The sequence below is a fragment of the Loxodonta africana genome, chromosome 1 (genome assembly GCF_030014295.1).
Source record: "Loxodonta africana isolate mLoxAfr1 chromosome 1, mLoxAfr1.hap2, whole genome shotgun sequence".
NCBI lineage: Eukaryota > Metazoa > Chordata > Mammalia > Proboscidea > Elephantidae > Loxodonta > Loxodonta africana.
In genome coordinates this window covers 227,373,078-227,395,393 of record NC_087342.1, presented here as the reverse complement: position 1 = coordinate 227,395,393, position 22,316 = coordinate 227,373,078, and the positions used below count along the sequence as shown (strand labels likewise).

At 43.2% G+C, this 22,316-nt stretch overlaps 1 protein-coding gene across 9 annotated transcripts in view; it reads right to left on the bottom strand.

Annotated features, from left to right (window-relative positions):
- ARID1B (AT-rich interaction domain 1B) overlaps positions 1–22,316 on the bottom strand; it is a 500,120-nt gene that overhangs the window by 71,483 nt on the left and 406,321 nt on the right. For all 9 annotated transcript variants that reach the window (XM_064292621.1, XM_064292627.1, XM_064292638.1 and 6 more), the window contains one exon: positions 14,473–14,652. In XM_064292621.1, the coding sequence (XP_064148691.1) occupies positions 14,473–14,652 (180 nt within the window). The remainder of the gene's footprint in view (positions 1–14,472; positions 14,653–22,316) is intronic.

The following is a 22,316-nucleotide window of genomic DNA, read 5'->3' as shown; positions in this document are numbered from 1 at the left end:
CTCTTCCCTGACCCCACATCCCCTCACTGCTGGACCATCTGATAGGATCAGAGGAACAGGGCGCTCCTACCCCACTCGTTTTATTAGAGATAAATATACTCATTCACAGTTCAAACGCAGATGTAATTCATTCACATACTGGTGCTGCTACTCTGTGGCTACTTTCCACCCGCCACCAACCCTTGATAAGTGACTCATTTGCTAAGAAGCCTTTTGCAGTGGAAACATATGTGCCCTTTGCTTTCGAAGGAAATGAAATAACACTTTAATCTTGTTTTAGAAAACAAGCATCCTGCCCAGAAACCAAACCAAACCCACTGCCATCAAGTCGATTCCGACTCACGGTGACCCTATAGGACAGAGTAGAACTGCCCCATAGGATTTCCAAGGAGTGGCTGCTGGATTCAAACTGTGACCTTTCCGTTAGCAGCCAAGCTCTTAACCATTGTGTCACCAGGGCCTGTATGGTTGCACTCTGCTTAGACTCTGAGTTGTTGCACCTGGGGCTGAGATGGCAGTCAGGGTTGGTACTCGAATGAACACAAAGGAAAGGATGGCTGAGAGATTTAGTTGCCCTGTACCCCATTGCAATCTTTCTCATCCACGGTATGTACTACAGAGAGAAGAGCTATGTTTCGTCAGCTTTGCAGCTGGCCTCGGTCTTGCGGCGGGGATGCACTCTGTAAATGCATGGAGCATCCATCTGAGCAGAACAACCGTGCCCATCACACATGCATGCAAGCACTTGTACTGAACACTGGGCTCCCAACCTAGCTTCTTCAGTCAGCTGGGCTGACGCCACGAACTGGCACTCAAAAGCACATGTTAAGGGAATACGTCCTAATTATTATTCAGGAGAAGAAATACAAAGTCCCCTTTTCTTCTCCTTGAAACTTTAAAGACTCTCCTCATTAAACACATATGCTTGGATACAAATGGTTCCTAAAGGCTTACGATGGCTTAAGAGGCAGCCGTGGGTTTGAACACTGGATCTGGCATTTGCTGGTGGCACGACCTTGGACAAGTTATTTCATCTTTCTGAACATCAGCTTTGTCACTGGTAAAGGGATAACAAGGGGGACTATATTTAAAGTGACTAGTTCAGTGCCCGGCCTGATAAATGGTCGCTGCTATCATCATCAAGGACAGCAACAATCAACAATAACTACCCGTAAACCAAAAACCCAATGCTGTCGAGTCAATTCTGACTTACAGCAATCCGGTAGGACAGAGCAGAGCTGCCCCAGAGGATTCCCAAGGCTGTGATCTTTACAGAAGCAGACTGCCACGTCTTCCTCCCACAGAGAGGCTGGTGGGTTTGAACTACCGACCTTTCAGTTAGCAGCTGATCACTCACCCATTATGCCACAAGGGCTCACAATAACTACAACAACCTTAATATCCTCTTTTCCCCAATACCCTTCTTAAAAAATATGTGTCGATGGGGAGTGGAGAATGGCTCGTGCCACCCGCCACCCTTTACCTAAGACAACTGAGTATCTTTCTCCCCAAAATAAATAAGAACCAAATACGTAAGCCAAGCAAATATGAGGGGAAAAGCCAGGAATGAGAAATGCAATCTTATTTCCATGTTTCTCGAATAGATTAGTAATTTGTTGGCACCAGCTTTGACAGAAAGCAGATGGAGCCAGCATTAAGCACAATGTAGACAGCAGATGCTGGGCCAGCCCACCTCAGCTGGACGGGTCTAGCAGCCAAGTCCAAGGGCCCACAGTCTTCAAGGGTGTTCAGCCTGGCACTCTAGCCCTGGGAAATCTGTGACCAAGTGGATTCAAATTTCAACCCACCAGGAGTTATATTCAAGGTCCAGGCAGAGGAGGCAGGAGCCAGCCTTTATCCCAGTCAGCATTTTCCATTTCAGGAGGATCACAGGTAACTGCGTACCTGATTCCAGAATACTTAAATTGTATTCTAAGCTTGCTGCTTTTATTGAGCGATTACATGTTTCCATTGACATATGCAATTTTGCTTCACCTTCTGAATCATTCAACAATTATTTAGGACCGACCACTACGGCTCCACAGTCCCCCAGGCTTAGGGAATAAAAAGGAGGTGCACAGCAGAGACCAGCTGTCACACCCTGGGTGGAAGAAAAGAAGTGCATAATTAGTTACGTACTACAAGTACATTGGTGAATTAGGGCCAAATACACATTTATCTTTTTTAGCCAATGAAGTTTATCATTTTTTATAGCAGCATACTATGTAACATTATTTTTAAGTCATGGTTATTGAGATATAATTCACATATAACACTAAGCTGCTCTGCTGGTGCAACCAGTAAGCACTTGGCTGCTAACTGACAGGCTGGCGGTTCCAGCCCACCCAGTGGCTCCATGGGAGAAAGGCCCGGTGATCTGCTTTGCAAAGACTGTAGCCTAGAAAACCCCGTGAGGCAGCTACACGCCGTTACAGAGCTGCTGTGATGTGGAACTGACTCAATGACACCCAACAAAAACAACAGCCTTGTAACCCCCACCACAATCAAGAGAGAATATTTCTGTCACGACAAGAAGGTCCCTCTTGGCCTTTTTGGTCAATGCCATCCCCGCACCCCAATGCCTGGCAACCACTGACGCGGGTTGTCCCTGGAGTTCTGCCTTCTCCAGGATGTTGCAGAAATCTAGTCACACGGTGTGTACCCTTTTCTGTTCTGTCTGGCTCCTTTCACCCAGCATCAAGCTTGTGAAACCCATCCATTCTGCTCCATGGATCAAGAGTTCGTTCCCCATTCCCACAGCCAACTCTTCAGACAGGGATTGGACTGGACTATAAGATAGAAAACGATACTGGTGAGGAGTAAGCTTCTTGGATCAAGTAGACACATGAGACTACGTGGGCGGCTCCTGTCTGGATGGCAGATGAGAGGGCAGAGGGGGACAAAAGCTGGCCGAATGGACCCGAAAATAGAGAGAGCAAAGAAGGAGTGTGCTGTCTATTCGGGGAAGAGCAACTAGGAGTATATAGCAAGGTGTATGTAAGTTTTTATATGAAAGAATGATTTGTAAACTTTCACTTAAAGCACAATAAAAAAAAAAAAAAGAGTTGGTCCCCTTTCACTGCCCGGTCAGGTTCCACTCTGGACATTTGGGTTTTTCCCAGTTTTTGACAATTAGGAACAAAGCTGCTAAAAATATCTGCTACAGATCTTTTGTGTGGACAGACGCTTCCAGTCCTCCCAGTGAAAGCCTAGGAGTGGGGCTGCTGCGCTGTATGGTGAGTGTACGTTTACCTTTCAGAAAATACCAAACTGCGCTGTGCTGTTTTGCATTCCTGCCAACAAATGTGACCATCCTAATGGCCCCACATCCTCACCGAGCACTTGGTGTCGCCAAATTTTAAAAAACCCTGAGCCCTGCTAATAGGTATGCAATGGGTATCCCTGTGGCTTTAATTTTCACTCCCTAGTGACAAATGATTTTGAGCGTTTTTATGTACTTATTTGCTGGTTACCATACTTAAATGAGATGCTTTCTCAGTAAAAAAAAAAAAAAAAAAAAATTAATAGTTGTATTTCAAAAAAACTTCTTCCAAATCGACCTGTTTACTCAGAGCTATCATACCTGCTTGTCCTTCAGGCAGCGCCTTCAGAGGGACAGTGAACAAGCCAGTACACAAGCCACTGACACAGGCTCAAAAGCAAAGCTGACCTCCCCCGTGTTGCATGACACCTCACTATTTGTTTTGTTTTTTGAACTGATATTTAAGGCACAATATATTTTCTAGGTCAACATACATCCAAAAAAAAAAAAAACTTCAATATGTACAAGTAGTAACAATATTAACAAAGTGTGTGAAGGAGGGGGAAAGACTCATCTTCTTACCTGCTTGTATCATTCAGTGTTGCACTTTTGTGTAGTTTTTTCCACACTTTTATGACCAAAGTTAGTTCCTTTAAAAAATTAATTACAAAGTAATACAAGTTCAATGCAGAAATACAGTCAGACAGAGAGAAACAGGAACCATGCTAGCTTCCCGTCCTAAAGAGAACATACCATAGACGAGGTTACTCTTAAGCACTGAGGAGCCAACCCAACCCTCATCAAGACCAGGCTGAGAGGTGTATCCGTGTCTCTGGATTGCTCTCTGTTTTAGCAAAATTCATTCATTCCAGAAATGCTTATCAAGGGCCTCTCAGGGGCCAGGCTCTGCGATAAGTGCTGGGATCCCGCAGAGAACGAAGATACGGGGCTTACAGTCCTGGGAGCAGGAGACAGGCAAATACATCACTACAGACATCACCACGTAGTGATAAGGGCTCTGAATAAAGCAGTGCGTGAGAATTTGTACAGAGCGGGGAGGGAAGCAGTCAACAGAGGGGGGCATGCTGCACTGGGTGACGCTACCAGAGGGGGTGACCAAAATGACTGTCTATAAAATTTTTGTGTTGTATTTCAGCAGAAATTGATTATTTTTTATAAAAATATCCCTGTAGCTAGCTATAACAACAAAGCACTTTTCATAAGCCCAGCTTACATGTATCAATATACCTACAAGATTAAAACCCTATGCTAACTTACTTTTTGAACCTTCTAATGCCCTCTGATCAGACAACTCTGATTTATCACCCAATTACAATGATGCTTCAAATCACGTGGTTTTGTCTGTACGCGATACAAGCATGCTCTGTTTCATCTGTTGCTCCCAGTATTTTTATGGTTGCTGATTTTGTCAAATTTTCTGGCGTTTTAACTATAATATTATGTTAATCAGTATTTGCGGACCTATATCAATAACTTGGCATTCGACTGTGGGGATCATAACTAGTTATGGATAACACTGCAAAGAATGGGAATTCCAGAACACTTAATTGTGCTCATGAGGAACCTTTACATAGATCAAGAGGCAGTTGTTCGGACAGAAAAGGGGATACTGACTGGTTTAAAGTCCGGAAAGGTGTGCGTCAGGTTTGTATTCTTTCACCATACCTATTCAATCTGTATGCTGAGCAAATAATAGGAGAAGCTGGACTATATGAAGAAGAACAGGGCATCAGGATTGGAGGAAGACTCATTAACAACCTGCGTTATGCAGATGACACAACCTTGCTTGCTGAAAGTGAAGAGGACTTGAAGCACTTACTGATGAAGATCAAAGACCACAGCCTTCAGTATGCATTGCACCTCAACATAAAGAAAACAAAAATCCTCACAACTGGACCAATGAGCAACATCATGATAAATGGAGAAAAGATTGAAGTTGTCAAGGACTTCATCTTACTTGGATCCACAATCAACAGCCATGAAAGCAGCAGTCAAGAAATCAAAAGACGCATTGCATTGGGCAAATCTGCTGCAAAGGACCTCTTCAAAGTGTTGAAGAGCAAAGATGTCACCTTGAAGACTAAGATGCGCCTGACCCAAGTCATGGCATTTTCAACCACATCATATGCATGTGAACAGTGGACAATGAATAAGGGAGACCGAAGAAGAATTGACGCCTCTGAATTGTGGTGTTGGCGAAGAACATTGAATATACCATGGACTGCCAAAAGAATGAACAAATCTGTCTTGGAAGAAATACAACCAGAATGCTCCTTAGAAGCAAGGATGGTGAGACTGCATCTTACATACTTTGGACATGTTGTCAGGCGGGATCAGTCTCTGGAGAAGGATATCATGCTTGGCAAGGTACAGGGTCAGCGGAAAAGAGGAAGACCCTCAATGAGGTGGAGTGACACAGTGGCTGCAACAATGAGCTCAAGCATAACAACGATTGTAAGGATGGCTCAGGACCGGGCAGTGTTTCATTCTGTTGTGCATAAGGTCACTATGAGTTGGAACCAACTCGATGGCATCTAACAACAACATCAATAACTTCTTTGGGAATGAAGCAGTAATTAAAGGAAAACAAGGAGAATAATTAAAAAAGGCTTCTGCTCAGTTACCAATGTTGTAACTAATAACATTGTAATTCAATGTAAAAAGATTATACAATTTTGTGGTTAGTATTCATACAATCTAAGAAATATTACTTCTAAGCATTTACATAGTAAATTGCTTAAAAATACATTTAAGCAATTTAATATGTATTTATCACATACTAGTCTACGATTTTTTTTTTTTTATTCTACGATTAAAATAGACAATAAACATTACTAAGGATTCTGTATGGTGTGGTATGGCAGAAGGTCCACGGCAGTTGGGGGAGGGACACCATGAGTTACCAAACTGGGTGGCACCAACCCTAGTGACGCCACTGGAGAGAAGGTTTCTCTGAAGGGATGACGAGGAGCACCACCACAGGAGCAAGGGGGCTGTGTGGACTTGTGCAGGCCACCCTGGGAGAGGAGCAGCCGTCACCGAAGGGCTAAGGTCTCTGCCTCTCTCTCTCTCTCTCACACACACACGCACACACTCTCTCTCTCAGGCACAGAGGATATGTGCCTCACCTGCCTGCAGGGCAGAGACTGATGAAGAAGAGCACACAGGACTTCCCCTAACCACTGACTGAGCATATGACCCATTGGAAGCTACGTGTCACTGTAACGTTCAGTGCCCTCATCTGTAAAATGGGCACAATTAAAGAGTACCTACTGCACGTGGTTGCCAAGGGAGAGAAATTGTAACGACAGTAACTACTGTTGGACAAATGTGTCAAGGAGCAGACAGAAATTGCAGCAATGTTAATAATAAGATCACTTGTAAATCAGTGGAAAGAAGTTTATCCTTACATTATCATACTGCATTATGCGTCTCATCTTACTTGCATCATGCACAGATATTCAAATTTATTCCTCAAACAGAGGAAAGTATAAGAAAGAGTAAGCACTGACAAAAAAGTATAAAATGGTATTATCTCAACCTAAGAGCCAAATTTGTACAAAACACTAAGACCTCTACAGTAAGAAACAGGAATCTAAGAGTCTGAAGTCACATAGCATGCAGCACGTGTGTCCCCTCCGGGCTCAGGGCGGCTGGACATCACACACCCCTCCACAGTCTCCCTGGTGATCCGTTCCATAAAGATCTCAGCCTCAGGAAACCCTGGGGGCAGTTCTACTCCGTCACATAGTTGCTGTGAATCTGAATCCACTGGACAGCACCCTAACCACACAGATTGCGGGGGGGGGGGGGATGCACCCCCCGGAGGTGGGCCAGGAAGAGCCCTGATCTGCTTCCCTGAGGGCCAGGAGGATACTGTAGTCAGAGGAGCCATTCCAAAATGCAATTTCCTTTTTTTTTTTTTTTTGCAAAGATTTGACTAAATGACAGACCTGTGAAGCCACGGAAAAGGCACCAGTGAAGCTGCACGTCCACAACTGTGTGACACTGAACAACGACAGGGTTACAGAAGTAGTACCTTCATTAAGTGTGTTACATCCTGTTTTACGGAAAAAAATGAATACAACACGGATGAATCTGGAGGACACTGTGCTGAATGAAATAAGTCAATCACAAAACGACACATTTTGTAGGAGGCCACTGTTATAAAAGCTCATAAAAAGGTTTACATATAAAGAGAAACCATCTTTAATGGGTACCAGGGAGGGGAGGGGTGAGGATGGAAAAACACTAAATAGACAATAGGTAGGTGGTAACTTTTAAAGTCAGGAAAGGTGTGCGTCAGGGTTGTATTCTTTCACCATACCTATTCAATCTGTATGCTGAGCAAATAGTACGAGAAGCTGGACTAAATGAAGAAGAATGGGGCATCAGGATTGGAGGAAGCCTCATTAACAACCTGCGTTATGCAGATGATACAACCTTGCTTGCTGAAAGTGAAGAGGACTTGAAGCACTTAGTAATGAAGATCAAAGACCACAGCCTTCAGTATGGATTCCAACTCAACATAAAGAAAACAAAAATCCTCACAACTGGACCAATGAGCAACATCATGATAAATGGAGAAAAGACTGAAGTTGTCAAGGATTTCATTTTACTTGGATCCGCAATCAACAGCCATGGAAGCAGCAGTCAAGAAATCAAAAGACGCATTGCATTGGGCAAATCTGCTGCAAAGGACCTCTTTAAAGTGTTGAAGAGCAAAGATGTCACCTTGAAGACTAAGGTGAGCCTGACCTAAGCCATGGTATTTTCAATCGCATCATATGCATATGAAAGCTGGACAGTGAATAAGGAAGACCGAAGAAGGATTGACGCCTTTGAATTGTGGTGTTGGCGAAGAATATTGAATATACCATGGACTGTCAAAAGAAGAAACAAATCTGTCTTAGTAGAAGTGCAACCAGAATGCTCCTTAGAAGCAAGGATGGTGAGACTGCGTCTTACATACTTTGGACATGTTGTCAGGAGGGATGAGTCCCTGGAGAAGGACATCAGGCTTGGCAGAGTACAGGGTCAGAGGAAAAGAGGAAGGCCCTCAACGAGGTGGATTGACACAGTGGCTGCAATAATGAGCTCAAGCATAACAAGGATTGTAAGGATGGCTCAGGACTGGGCAGTTTTTCATTCTGTTGGGCGTAGGGTTGCTATGAGTCGGAACCGACTCAACGGCACCTAACAACAACGACAACAACAACAAGTGGTAACTTTGGTGAAGGGTAAGACAGTACACAATAATGGGGAAGGAAAAAAAGTAAGAAAAGAAAAAACGTGAGCAAACTAAAGGGAGTAGGTGGTCTGCAGAGGCCTGCCTTGGGGAAGCCAAGGAACAAGTGCTGACCAGGGGCAAGTGTTCTGACCAGCTCAGTCCGGGCAGCTTACAGACCTCACTGTACAGAAGAGACGAGCCACTTAGCTTAATTCAATAACGAGAGTGTGGCTCCGGACTCGCAAGAGCCGAGACGAAAATTCTGGGTCATGGTGATCCCGAGGCTGTCACGAGCCTGTAGGGTACTTGCTTAAGAAGCCAGCGAGCGGGCTGACAATCTGTGATATTCATACCCTGCTCCTCTTAAGCAGAAACGGTTGTGTTGTAAAATGATTAGTGTGTAATTCAGCCTTTTGGGACTGCATCCAGTTCAACGGGGTATCATTCAGTTTGCCGCCAATTGTGACAAACAGATTTTAATGAATGAAAAGGAAGAATTCAGATGGCATCTAAATGTTAGAGAACAAACCTTCAAATCCTTGTGAAAAACACCTTTACCAAATAATTAGAAACAGAGTACTTGTCAGACTCGCCTACTTATGAGTCCCCTGCTCCGTAAGACACACGCTGTAAAAATGAGGGCATGAAACCAGGGCTGCATCAGTCAACAACCTGAGCAGCTGCATGTGGTCGCCCTGCAAGGGCCCCAGGTGCTACCACAACAGTGGGTGATAGCTGGGGGGAAATCGAGCCTCAGAATTCTTATGATCTTCCTGAGATTATGCTGCTTATTCAGAACAAAACTAAGGCTAGAGCCCTGTTTTTTGCAATTAGTGGCAAGCGTGCAAAAAATACTTGTGGGTAGTCAGTGTCACAGACGCCATTCTGGAGAACGTAAAAACAGTAAGGCGGAGTCTGTGCCCTTAAGAAATGTAAAGATTATGAGGATGAAATTAATTTCAGTTCTTTTTTTTCTCACACAAATTCATTTATTAATAATTAACACGTTAATTAGAGAATTCCTTTCTATTTATTAAAGCAAGTCCCTACGGCCCTCCTCCACATGCGGATGCATTGCAAGGGTAGTTATGATTTGCGCTTGTCTGAAGGTAGAAAAGTACCATTTCATAAAATACACTGTAGTTAAACATCTTCGCACATTTAGACGCAGCCTTGGTTTCATGCCCTTGTTTTTATAACGTATCTCAGGAAGCAGGGGACTTCCAAGCAGACGAGGAGTCTTTTACTTCTAAATTACTTGGTACGGGTGTTTTTCAGAAGGATTTAAAGGTATATTCCCTAAAATTAGATGCCATCCCATCGGTAGAGTTAATAATTTAGACTTTACAGCATTAATATGCATTTCTAAAACTTCCCCCTTCTCAACTCCATAGGGAATTTTTTCTCCCTCCTTTCTTTAGGATTTCTGATATATGTTCATGCCTGTGTTCCTAAAATGTTCCTTGCTCTTTGAAGGCAAGTAGTTTGTCTTTTGGCTTTGGGTTTGTCTAGTGGCTCACAGAACTAGAGAGAAGAGGAAGGGAAAGAAGAGAAGAAGAGAAAGAAGGAGCCAGCACAGTCCTGTCTGAGGTCGGCCTCCCTTGGTTTGAACGCTGGCTCTACCACTGACTAGCTGTGTGATGGAAACCTCCATGGCATCGGGTTTCTCACTCACAAAGTGGGCATAACCTCACAGGCTTTACATTAAGAGAATGAGCTCGATTGCCAGACAGGACTCCTGGCCTGACCACTCAGTCATGGTGCCTCCTGGGGACGTGGTTTACCTGTCCCGTGCCTCAGTGGAGTCATGAAGTACCTATCACATAGCATGCTGTGAGGGTGAAATGAATTCCTATGTGAAAAAACCCTTAGAACAAGACCTACCTCTATGACATAGTAACATGTTTAATAAACGTTAGGTTATTATTACCAGTAACAACAATTTTGGAGATGCTGCTCCTGACAATAAAATGGTTAGCAATAAGAAGCTGTAAAATACTTTTCCTTGAGATCTCTAAGGAAACAGAAGAAATTCATCTGGTTTGGAACAAAAACGGAAGGACGAGACCAGTGACCTCTGGGGGTCATCATGCTTCTGATTCTCTCCAGAGACATTTAAACTTACGCCATGGAGAGGTGACGTGAATGTTTTACTAATAACTTCAGTAGTTAACTAAGAGGAGGAATAATAAAAGAAAAAAAAATCCTTCATTTGGGCCCCTGTTTAAAAGATCAACAAAGAAGAGATGCAAACGGAGGAACATTTATTGGACTGAACAATACATGCTACAAGGGTAATTTTCTGTCACACCGTGCTTGCTGAGGGAAGGAGAATGCAAGCAGGGAAGGGTGAACGGTTTTGACGTGGACACAGAGTGCCGGGACGTTGATTTTAAGCATGCAACTGTGAGAGCCGGCCCAGGAACCCAGGAGCGCACATACCACAGGGTGCGGTGTGGTGGGAGATGTCACTTGGGGAGGGAGAAAGCAGTAGAGAGAGTAGACACGCAGGTACGAGGACCGAAGGACATTTCCATTTGTCAAACATTAGAAAGCGCCAAGTATGAAAGACATCATCTTTCTTCGAATGGTTTCTAATATCAACCTTAACTTGGTTATTTATGCCCTCACATACATATACAACCCAAAACAAAGAACCTTCTTGAATATACCAAAATGTAGGCAGGGGTTCCAGTGGGCTGTGTTAACAAAAAAGGCCCTGGAGTTGAAGCAAAATTTAGACTCAGAACATTAGAACCGGAAGAACTTCAATTCTCACCCAAGGTAGCAGTTTGGATGAGAGCCATTCCAGGTTCACGGCTCTTAATTAAGAGTCAGAATGGTCAATGATTCTGGGGAACTGAGGGCTTTATCCAAAAGATATGTCCATTCTACAAAAATGCTCTTCCCTGCTGTTAACTCCTTCAGCATAAGTGCTCTTTCTTAGTTGTTCACAAAGCCTCTTCAGACACTCCAAGGCTTAGTCTTCACTCATTATGAGGAACAGTAGAAGAGTAGGTTGCAAATTTAATTATTTAAGACTTCTCTTGTGTGTGCTTTCGAGTCGATGCCAACTCAGAGAGACCCTATAGGACAGTGTAGAATTACCCCATAGGGCTTCCTAGGCTGTAATTTTCACAGGAGCAGATCACCAGGTCTTTTCTCCTTTGGAGTGGCTGGTGGGTTCAAAAGGCTGACCTCTGGGTAAGCAGCCGAGTGCTTAACCATTGATACAGGCCAATTTCTAAGATTATACAAAGTCCTTGCGATTTTTTTCAAGGGTCAAGTCCTAGACTTGTCTCTGACCACATTCTTAGCAAAAGTCTACGTTTTATGTGCAACTTGTTATTGTTGCTAGTTGCCATTGAGTGGGATGACTCATGGTGACCTTACATATAACAGAATGAAACTTTGCCCGGTCCTGCGCCATCCTCATGATCACTGCTATGTTTGAGCCCATTGTTGAGGCTATTGTGTCAATCTATCTCATGGAGGGTTTCCCTCATTTTTGCTGGCCCTCCACTTCACCAACCAGGACGTCCCTTTCTAGCAGTTAGTCTTTCCTGATGACATGCCCAAAGTATGCAAGACTTTCTCTCCATCCTTGCTTCCAAGGAACATTCTGATTGTATTTCTCCTAAGACAGATTTGTTCATTCTTCTGGCAGTCCATGGTATATTCAACATCCTTTGCCAACACCAAAATTCAAAGGCATCAATCTTCCTTAGACCTTTCTGTTTCATTGTCCAGCTTTCACATGCATATGAGGCAACTGAAAAGACCATGGGTTGGGTCAGGTATATCTTAGTCATGAAAGTGATATCTTTGTGTTTTAACTTATGACCTACTTTCCCAACTTTTACTAAAGTTTTCTTCTTTCTGTGACAGCCAAAGAAATGCCATTTGAAGATGCCTTCTCTGTGCAGTGAGGAGGTAGTTCTCAGGCCAGCTCCTCCCCAGCTGAGTAAGTCCCACCCTGCCTCAGCTCAGCTACCAGGTTACCCATCACAATTCCCTGGGGCTGACAGGGAACAGTGCAGACTGTTACAGTCGCCTGGGGCTGTTAAATTCCAGGGGCTTACTGGAATTAATAACACGCGAAATTGTTTATGACATGGTAAAGAGGGCATAAAGCAGGCTACAGAAGTCCACGTCCACTCTGATTCCCACTCTGGGTGTATGGACCAAGGCAGGAAGAGACTCAATAAAATGTTTTATGTTTTGGGTGTTCTAATACAGTTTTCATAGCTGGAGAAATAATTAGAATGTAATATAACAAAGCCATGTAAGGCAAGAAAACGATGTTATGCTGGCACCATTGAAAGGGGTTAAAACCCTCCTGAAAGATCTTCAAAAAGCAAGACAATACATACATGGATAACGTAATTTTCAAAATGCAAGGTGCAATAGACAGAAAGGTAGAACTTTTGAGAAACACACTGGTGAAAGCCTAGAAGGTACCTGGGCTTCAATCCGTGATCAGGTTCCTTGGGGGCACTTAGGGACTAGGATGGGTCAACAAGGTCCAATAGGACACAGTTTGCTAAGCAGACTCCAGTGCCTCCAGAAAACAACATAGTTTTACTGCAGGAAGACCTGACTGTGTTGTGGAAGTAGAAAACACTTTGCCACAGTTTACTACTAGGCTCAGGTTGTCTTCACTGGAAATGTTCCTGATTTCTTTCAGAAGTGAGGAAGCTCTGGGATATGAGCCAGGTTATCTCATTCTCTCTAAATTGCCCATTAATGTCTAATTTAAATAAACAAAAAATAAAGAAGGTGCTAAATTCAAATACCTTATTGCCAAATGTGGTTTTTGTGGGTTTATTGCCAAATGTGACTTAGGAAAAAAAACATACGTATACATATATCAGGTTAGGAACCTTGATGGAAGGATTCTACGTGTGTCTGACAAAACATACCAAACCCTCTGGAAGGCAGCATACAAGCAGTGCCTTTTTGGGCACAGTTCCACTAATTTTCCCACTCTCCCCGAGTGTCCTCTATGAAAGGCATGCCCATTTCCAGCTCAGCCCACTGTCTTCTAAGAGAAGGATGAGCGAGCAGGAAGAATGGAACTCGCGTTTACCCAACACAGCACTCGCAGATAGGCTGGGATGCTCCTGGTTCAACATCCTCTGAGTAGTGAGCAAGCTGAGTTTCTTGGCGCTGCTGTAACAGAGATACCACAAGTGGGTGGTTGTAACAAGCAGAAATTTATTTTCTCACAGCTTAGGAGGCTAGAAGTCTGAATTCAGGGAGCCGGCTCTAGAGGAAGGCTTTCTCTCTGTGGACCGTGGGGGAAGGTCCTTGTCTCAGCGTCTCTAGCCAGCCAGTTCTTGGAGTTCCTGGGCTTGTCGACTGGTTTGCCTCAGTCTTCTTCAGATAGGGTCGGTCTTCCCTTTGTCTGTTTTCTTCTGTGCCTAATCTCTTTTATCTTAAAAGTGACTGGCTTAAAACATAACATACACTGACAGGGCCTCATTAACATAACAAGGAAACTCCTATTCTCAAACAGGATTACATCCATAGGTACAGGAGTTAGGAATTAGGACACATATTTTGGGGGGACGCAATTCAATCCATAACTCCGAGGGAGGGCCATGACCACAATTCAGCAGAATGAAAACCAACTTTTAAATTGGGAAGCTTTTTGAGAACAAGGCTTGTTGTCTTCTTCACCAGCAGGGTTTACTCCTTTATGAGTTACACATGTGAGAAAAGTACCTCCCACAGCATCCGAGCCTCAGAGCTCAGTGAACACTGCTGCTGTCATTACTCTTCCCAACATTAGGGGCCATTATGGATGTAGGTTTACGTCTGCCTCACAGATCTGTCAGGTAACAAATAAGGGAATCTTAAAGATGTTCATAAATTAAGATCTTGAAGAACTAGCACGCTAACAAAATTTCTACAATCTACCACGATGGATTTGCAGAATTTTTTTTTTTTTTTTTACCTTGTGGTCCATACTGGCTCATCTGCGGACCGTAAGTCCCACTTGAGTTGCTCTGCTGAAAGCTACTGATTCCAGGATGCATCTGGCCCCCAGGAGATGGGTGCGGCGACATGGATGGTCCTGTCTGCTGAGGTCCATACTGGGACATCTGAGGGTTTCTTTGTGAGCCTGCCATAAAACCTGTGTGAGAAAGCAATGGAAACATGTGAGTACAAGTGCTTCATGATCTCTGTAAGCATAAACACGGACATGGTATTGCCTGGAAGGCAGCTGGGGAGGAGGCGGTTTGCACTGTGAGGGTCCCCTGAACTAAAGAAACCTCTAAGGACATCTCAAACCCAGTGTGGAGGATCTGGAAGGCCAGAGGACCTCATGGTCTACCTTGGTCCTAACCCTAAACTCTCATTAGAGTTCCCAGGACCCATGATCATGGACTTGAAAAAGGGAAACAGCATGACGAGGCAAAAGAGCAAGTAACCTTAACCTCTCTCACAGATGAGGCCCTACAAAAAGCAACAGGAAGAGCTAGGACCCTGTTACTGCAAACTCTCCATTCTTGCCAGGCTGGATATAGTGTGCACGTCACCTCAGAGCCGTTGCTCACTGGAATGCATGCTTCCGGATCCTAAAAGATCCATCCTAGAACTCTCTGGAGCCCAGGGCAACCCCTAGCTCGTCCTTCCACTCAGCTGTTTTTCACTCCTCTGGTGTCCTATAGCAGTAATTACTCAACTTGACCCCTAAATAGCAGTGCAGACCTATGAAGACCTGATCCACATTATTGCTCACAGGTACACTGTAAACCAATCTTGAGGGTCTGAGCTGTATTCTGGCTTTCTCCCTCAAACCTGGTCTGCCTGTGGTCTTCCCCACCTCTGTAAATGGCACCACTGCGCACCCAGGTGCTCATGTCAGAAACAGCTGGTACCCATGTCCTCCTTTTTCTTCTTTCCTCTGTGTGCACCCAGTCCATCAGCAAGTCCTGTTGTCTCTGCTTCTGAAAAAGACCTTGAGCCATTCCTCCCGTCTACTTCTGCGTGGACAACAAAAGTGTCCAAGCTACCACCTTTCCTGCCAACGTAGCTGCAGTGGTGTCCCGAATGATCTTTTATCTTCCCTCTCTCTTGTCTTGCTCCTTTTGGTTCATTTTCCCACAAAGCTGCCAGAATTCTCTTTCAGGAAGAAAACAGGACATCAGACCATATATCTCTCCTCTGCATAAAACCCGTCAAGGCTTCCCATTGAATCTGGGTCTACAATTTAAGCATTTTACCATGGCCGGTGAGATCTCATGTGGCCTGGCAGTTGCTTTTCTTACTTTCACCCTATTTCTTACAATCTTCCCTCCCTCTTAATACCCTGTACATCCACGGCCTTCTGAGAGTTCCTAGATGATAGCAGCAAGCTCTTTCCCTCAACAAGGCTTGGCCTGCTCCTGTTCCCTTTTACCTGCTCTTCATAGAGCCAGATCCTCTCATCCTCAGGTCAGACTTCTCTGACCACCCAACCTAAAGTAGCACCAATCCCATGAAACCCCTTCCGTTTCTCACTTACCTTCTATCAGAGAACTTTTCATAGCCTGTATTCATTTTATTTTATTTTTTGAATCACTTACTGTCTTTCTTCTCCACTAAAATATTAAGATGCAAGAGGACAAGGACCATGTCTGTGTTCACCACTTCACCATGAGTGCCCAGCAGAGCATCTGGCTCTTGGTAGGTATCAACAACTATTTTTTGAATGAGCCAAATTCCTCATACACCCAACAGAGTGCTGAGTACACAGTAGGTGCTTGGTGGCTATTCTTCCAAACAGATAAAGAAAAACCTCTTTAAATTATCCAGAATTACAACGCCAAGTGCACCCACAGGTCAGTAGTTCAGGCAAATATAAGTGAGAATGTAAAACAGGCTAAGAAATAATCATTTCAAAGAGTCTACCCCAAATCATCCCCATGTGTCTGTCAGTTTGTCGTACTGTGGGGGCTTGTGTGCTACTGTAATGCTGAAAGCTATGCCACCGGTATTCAGATACCAGCAGGGTCATCCACGGAGGACAGGTTTCAGCTGAGCTTCCAGACTAAGACAGACTAGGAAGGACCCAGCAGTCTACTTCTGAAAAGGATTAGCCAGTGAAAACCTTATGAATAGCAGCGGAACACTGTCTGATATAGTGCTGGAAGATGAGCCCCCCAGGTTAGAAGGCACTCAAAAGATGACTGGGGAAGAGCTGCCTCCTCAAAGTAGAGTTGACCTTAATGACGTGGATGGAGTAAAGCTTTAGGGACCTTCATTTCCTGATGTGGCATGACTCAAAATGAGAAGAAACAGCTGCAAACATCCACTAATAATCAGAACCTGGAATGTACGAAGTATGAATCTAGGAAAACTGGAAATCGTCGAAAATGAAGTAGAACACATAAACATTGATATCCTAGGCATTAGTGAGCTGAAATGGACTGGTATTGGCCATTTTGAACTGGACAATCATATAGTCTACTATGCTGGGAATGATAACTTGAAGAGGAATGGTGTTGCATTCATCATCAAAAAGAATGTTTCAAGATCTATCCTGAAGTACAACGCTGTCAGTGATAGGATGATATCCATATGCCTACAAGGAAGACCAGTTAATACGATTATTATTGAAATTTAAGCACCAACCACTAGGGCCTAAGATGAAGAAATAGAAGATTTTTATCAGCTGCTACAGTCTGAAATTGATCAAACATGCAATCAAGATGCATTAATAATTACTGGCGATTGGAATGTGAAAGTTGGAAACAAAGAAGGATCACTAGTTGGTGATAGAAACAATGCCGGAGATCGACTGATAGAATTTTGCAAGACCAATGACTTCTTCATTGCATTCTTTCACCAGTATAAACGGCGACTATACACATGGACCTCGCCAGATGGAACACACAGAAATCAAATTGACTATATCTGTGGAAAGAGACGATGGAAAAGCTCAACATCATCAGTCAGCACAAGGCCAGGGGCCGACTGTGGAACAGACCATCAATTGCTCATATCCAAGTTCAAGCTGAAACTGAAGAAAATCAGACCAAGTCCACAAGACCCAAAATGTGACCTTGAATATATCCCACCTAAATTTAGAGACCATCTGAAGAATAGATTTGACACACTGAACACTAGTAATCAAAGACCAGATGCGTTGTGCGAAGACCAGATGAGTTGTGGAACGACATCAAGGACATCATCCATGAAGAAAGCAAGAGGTCACTGAAAAGACAGGAAAGAAAGAAGAGAACAAGATGGACATCAGAAGAGACTCTGAAACTTGCTCTCGAACGTCGAGCAGTTAAAGCAAAAGGAAGAATTGATGAAGTAAAAGAACTGAACAGAAGATTTCAAAGGGCGGCTCAAGAAGACAAAGAAAAGCATTATAATGACATGTGCAAAGAGCAGGAGATGGAAAACCAAAAGGGAAGAAAATGCTCGGCGTTTCTCAAGCTGAAAGAACTGAAGAAAAAATTCGAGCCTCGAGTTGCAATAGTGAAGGATTCTATGGGGAAAATATTAAACGATGCAGGAAGTTATCAAAAGAAGATGGAAGGAATATACAGAGTCATTGTACCAAAAAAGAACTAGTCGATGTTCAGCCATTTTAAGGGGTGGCATATGATCAGGAAGCGATGATACTGAAGGAAGAAGTCCAAGCTGTTCTGAAGGCATTGGCGAAAAACAAGGCTCCAGGAATTGATGGAATATCAATTCAGATGTTTCAACAAACTGATGCAGCACTGGAGGTGCTCACTCGTCTATGCCAAGAAATATGGAAGACAGCTTCCTGGCCAACTGACTGGAAGAGATCCATATTTATGCCTATTCCCAAGAAAGGCGATCCAACTGAATGTGGAAATTATAGAACAATATCATTAATATCACACACAAGCAAAATTTTGCTGAAGATCATTCAAAAATGGCTGCAGCAGTATATCGACAGGGAACTGCCAGAAATTCAGGCTGGTTTCAGAAGAGGACGTGGAACCAGGAATATCATTGCTGATGTCAGATGGATCCTGGCTGAAAGCAGAGAATACCAGAAGGATGTTTACCTGTGTTTTACTGACTATGCAAAGGCATTTGACTGTGTGGATCATAACAAATTATGGATAATGTTGTGAAGAATGGGAATTCCAGAACACTTAATTGTGCTCATGAGGAACCTTTACATAGATCAAGAGGCAGTTGTTTGGACAGAACAAGGGGATACTGGTTGGTTTAAAGTCAGGAAAGGTGTGCATCAGGGTTATATTCTTTCACCATACCTATTCAATCTGTATGCTGAGCAAATAATACGAGAAGCTGGACTATATGAAGAAGAAAGGGGCATCAAGATTGGAAGAAGCCTTATTAACAACCTGTGTTATGCCAATGACACAACCTTGCTTGCTAAAGTGAAGAGGACTTGAAGCACTTACTAATGAAAATCAAAGACCACAGCCTTCAGTATGGATTGCACCTCAACATAAAGAAAACAAAAACCCTCACAAATGGACCAATAAGCAACATCATGATAAATGGAGAAAAGATTGAAGTTGTCAAGGATTTCATTTTACTTGGATCCACAATCAACAGCCATGGAAGCAGCAGTCAAGAAATCAAAAGATGCGTTGCATTGGGTAAATCTGCTGCAAAGGACCTCTTTAAAGTGTTGAAGAGCAAAGATGTCACCTCGAAGACTAAGGTGCGCCTGACCCAAGTCATGGTATTTTCAATCACATCATATGCATGTGAAAGCTGGACAATGAGTAAGGAAGCCCGAAGAAGAGTTGACGCCTTTGAATTGTGGCTTTGGTGAAGAATATTGAATACACCATGGACTGTCAAAAGAACGAAAGATCTGTCTTGGAAGAAGTACAACCAGAATGCTCCTTAGAAGCAAGGATGGCGAGACTGCGTCTTACATACTTTGGACATGTTGTCAGGAGGGATGAGTCCTTGGAGAAGGACATCATGCTTGGCAGAGTACAGGGCCAGTGGAAAAGAGGAAGACCTTCAATGAGGTGGACTGACACGGTGGCTTCAACAATGAGCTCAAGCATAACAAGGATGGTAAGGATGGCTCAGGACCAGGCAGGGTTTTGTTCTGTTGTGCATCGGGTCGGTATGAGTCGGAATCGACTCTACAGCACCTAACAACAACAACAACCCCAAATCAAGACATATATCTAAGAAAAAGCTAACAATATGAAACTCAGCTAGGGCAGTTTAAAAAAGAGCTCTTCAAAACCCAACAGTTTAAGTTGGTCAGAGAGTTGACACATCATCAAGTGGAGGAAGCAGAGGGTTGACAGATTTCTAGAGAAAGCAGAAGGTTGACAGATTTCTAGAGAAAGCAGAAGGGTGACAGATTTCTGCCTGCCCAGGAGGAGAACCAAGAGTGGTGGCTTCCAAAGAAAGTCTACTGAGGCAGCCAGAGGGTAAGATAATGCCTAGAGGTTAAATGGTATATGGTATTTACAAAGACCACTGTTTACATTTCAGTAAGGGGGGAAAAAAAAATCTTTCAACATAGCCTCCATCTAAAAAACCCGAAAAAAACCAAACCCTTTGCTGTTGAGTCAATTCTGACTAATAATGACCCCACAGGACAGAGTAGAACTGCTCCACAGGGTTTCCAAGGAGTGCCTGGTGGATTCGAACCTGCTGACCAGCAGCCGTAGCTCTTAACCCCTATGCCACCGGGGTTTCCATATAAAAGGATCTACATAAAACAACAGTAAGTAAAGCTCTTATTATCCTACTTAATTTATTTATAAAGATCAGCCTTATAAGATTGGGCTGAATTGGCAGTTCCCAGATATAAACCATTATAGAAAATGTTTGCTTTTTCAAATCTGAAAACAAACAGAAATCAGAGCACTAAATTACTATAAATGATTGCATCTTAAGATGTTACATGAAATATTTATCTAAGCTTTATGTAAAATTCTCAAGAGTTTCAGAGAGAATCCTATTTAATAAAAAGCGTGTTTCAATTCTGTACAGATTCTTTTTTGGGGGAGGAGAATGGCTGCTTTCCACTTCAATAGTTCAGGAAAATAAGGCCGGTCCTTTAATTAGCATTACATTTCACTTCATCCATGGTGTCCAGACTGAAAGATTTAGAAACGCTGATAAATATAGTCTACCCTGAGGCCTCTGGGCCTCTTACTATAGGTTTAACATTTGTTCCAGTGAGTTCTTTCTAAGCAATGTTATGTGGGCAAGTTATTTCTTTATTTCTGACTATTTGCTCAGTTCTCAAAAAATACATGTCATGTTCCACTTAAACTATCTCGATCATCACTGGCATTTTGTAGATCAAGTTCATGGAAAGATTCCAGACGGAGGTGGAGTATTAACAAAGCTAATACAAACAGCGTGTCACAGCATCACTCTCCACAACTTGGCGACAAGGTTCCATGGGGTGGGGAAAGCACCTCTTCCCAAAGAAATTAAAATGGAAAAGCTAATTTTTTCCTCTGTATACTTTTCCAATGGCATCATACACAAGAGCTTGTAATCTTGTTTTATATTTTCTGTGAGGCTCACCCCTTTTTGTGTACCTCCAAGACAATGACATGGGGAGGCGACAAAATTTCCCTGCCTCCCTTTTGAGCTCTTATCATCTAACAGCAGTAGCCTGGGGGCCAGAAGACCTAGATTACAGTCTTGTTTGTGTCATCAGCTAGAATCTAATAGGGGAGACGGACACATAAATAAATATACTACAGTGTGTGCTGAATGGAACTAGCTGTGTTACCTTAGGCAAACCATAGAACTCATCCAAACCCGTTTCCTCATCTTAAAATGAGGATGCGGTTGTTGTAAGGATCAACTGGGGTAACGTGAAAACGTTCTAGAATCTATAATGTGATATAAAGAGATTATGATGATGATTATTGTATTTATAAACTAACGTGAATATCTTTTAACTCCTTAATGCCCTAAATATTCAGGATCGGTCCCAGCTAGAATAACTAGTTTTATTTCTATATGTTTTAGTCATCTAGTGCTGCTATAACAGAATCACCACAAGTGGATGGCTTCAACAAAGAGAAATTTATTTTCTCATTGTCCAGTAGGCTGCAAGTCCAAATTCAGGTCCTCAGCTCCAGGGGAAGGCCTCCCCTCTCTGTCGGCCCTGGAGGAAGGTCCCTGTCATCAATCTTCCCCCGGTCTGGGACCATCTCAGTGTAGGAACCTAAGGTCCAAAGGACATGCTCCGCTCCTGGCGCTGGCCTTATGAGGTCCCCCCGTCTCTCTGCTCGCTTCTCTTTTTATATCTCAAAGAGCCTGGCTTAAGACACTATCTAATCTTGTAGATCTCATCAATATAACTGTCGCCAATCCATCTCACTTCATCATAGTGAGAGGATCTACAACACATAGGAAAGTCACACAAAATGGTGGACAATCACACAATACCGGGACTCAGGACCCAGCTGAGTTGACAGATATTTCTGGGGGATGCAGTTCAATCCATGACACTATATTTGTTTTTTATTTAAATATGTGGATCCCAGGTGACTCCAGGATTTGTTAAATGTGGAAATTCCAAAAGGTTAAAAAGATTATACTATGGGAAGTCACCTTCCCTCTGCTAACTCCTCCCACCCAGTGCCCCTCCCTAAGGCAAATAGTTTTTTTTTTTAATGTACCCTTGCAGAGATAGTTTACAATTTGTGAATATACAGATATATTTTTTTTCTCTTTTGTAATCTTAGCTAAATACCAATTGTGATACATTATTCACCTTGGGGAATTAAAAAAAAAATTCACTTGTTTTCCTGGAAAAATATATCTAGAAGATTATTATTATCTCGTGTCACT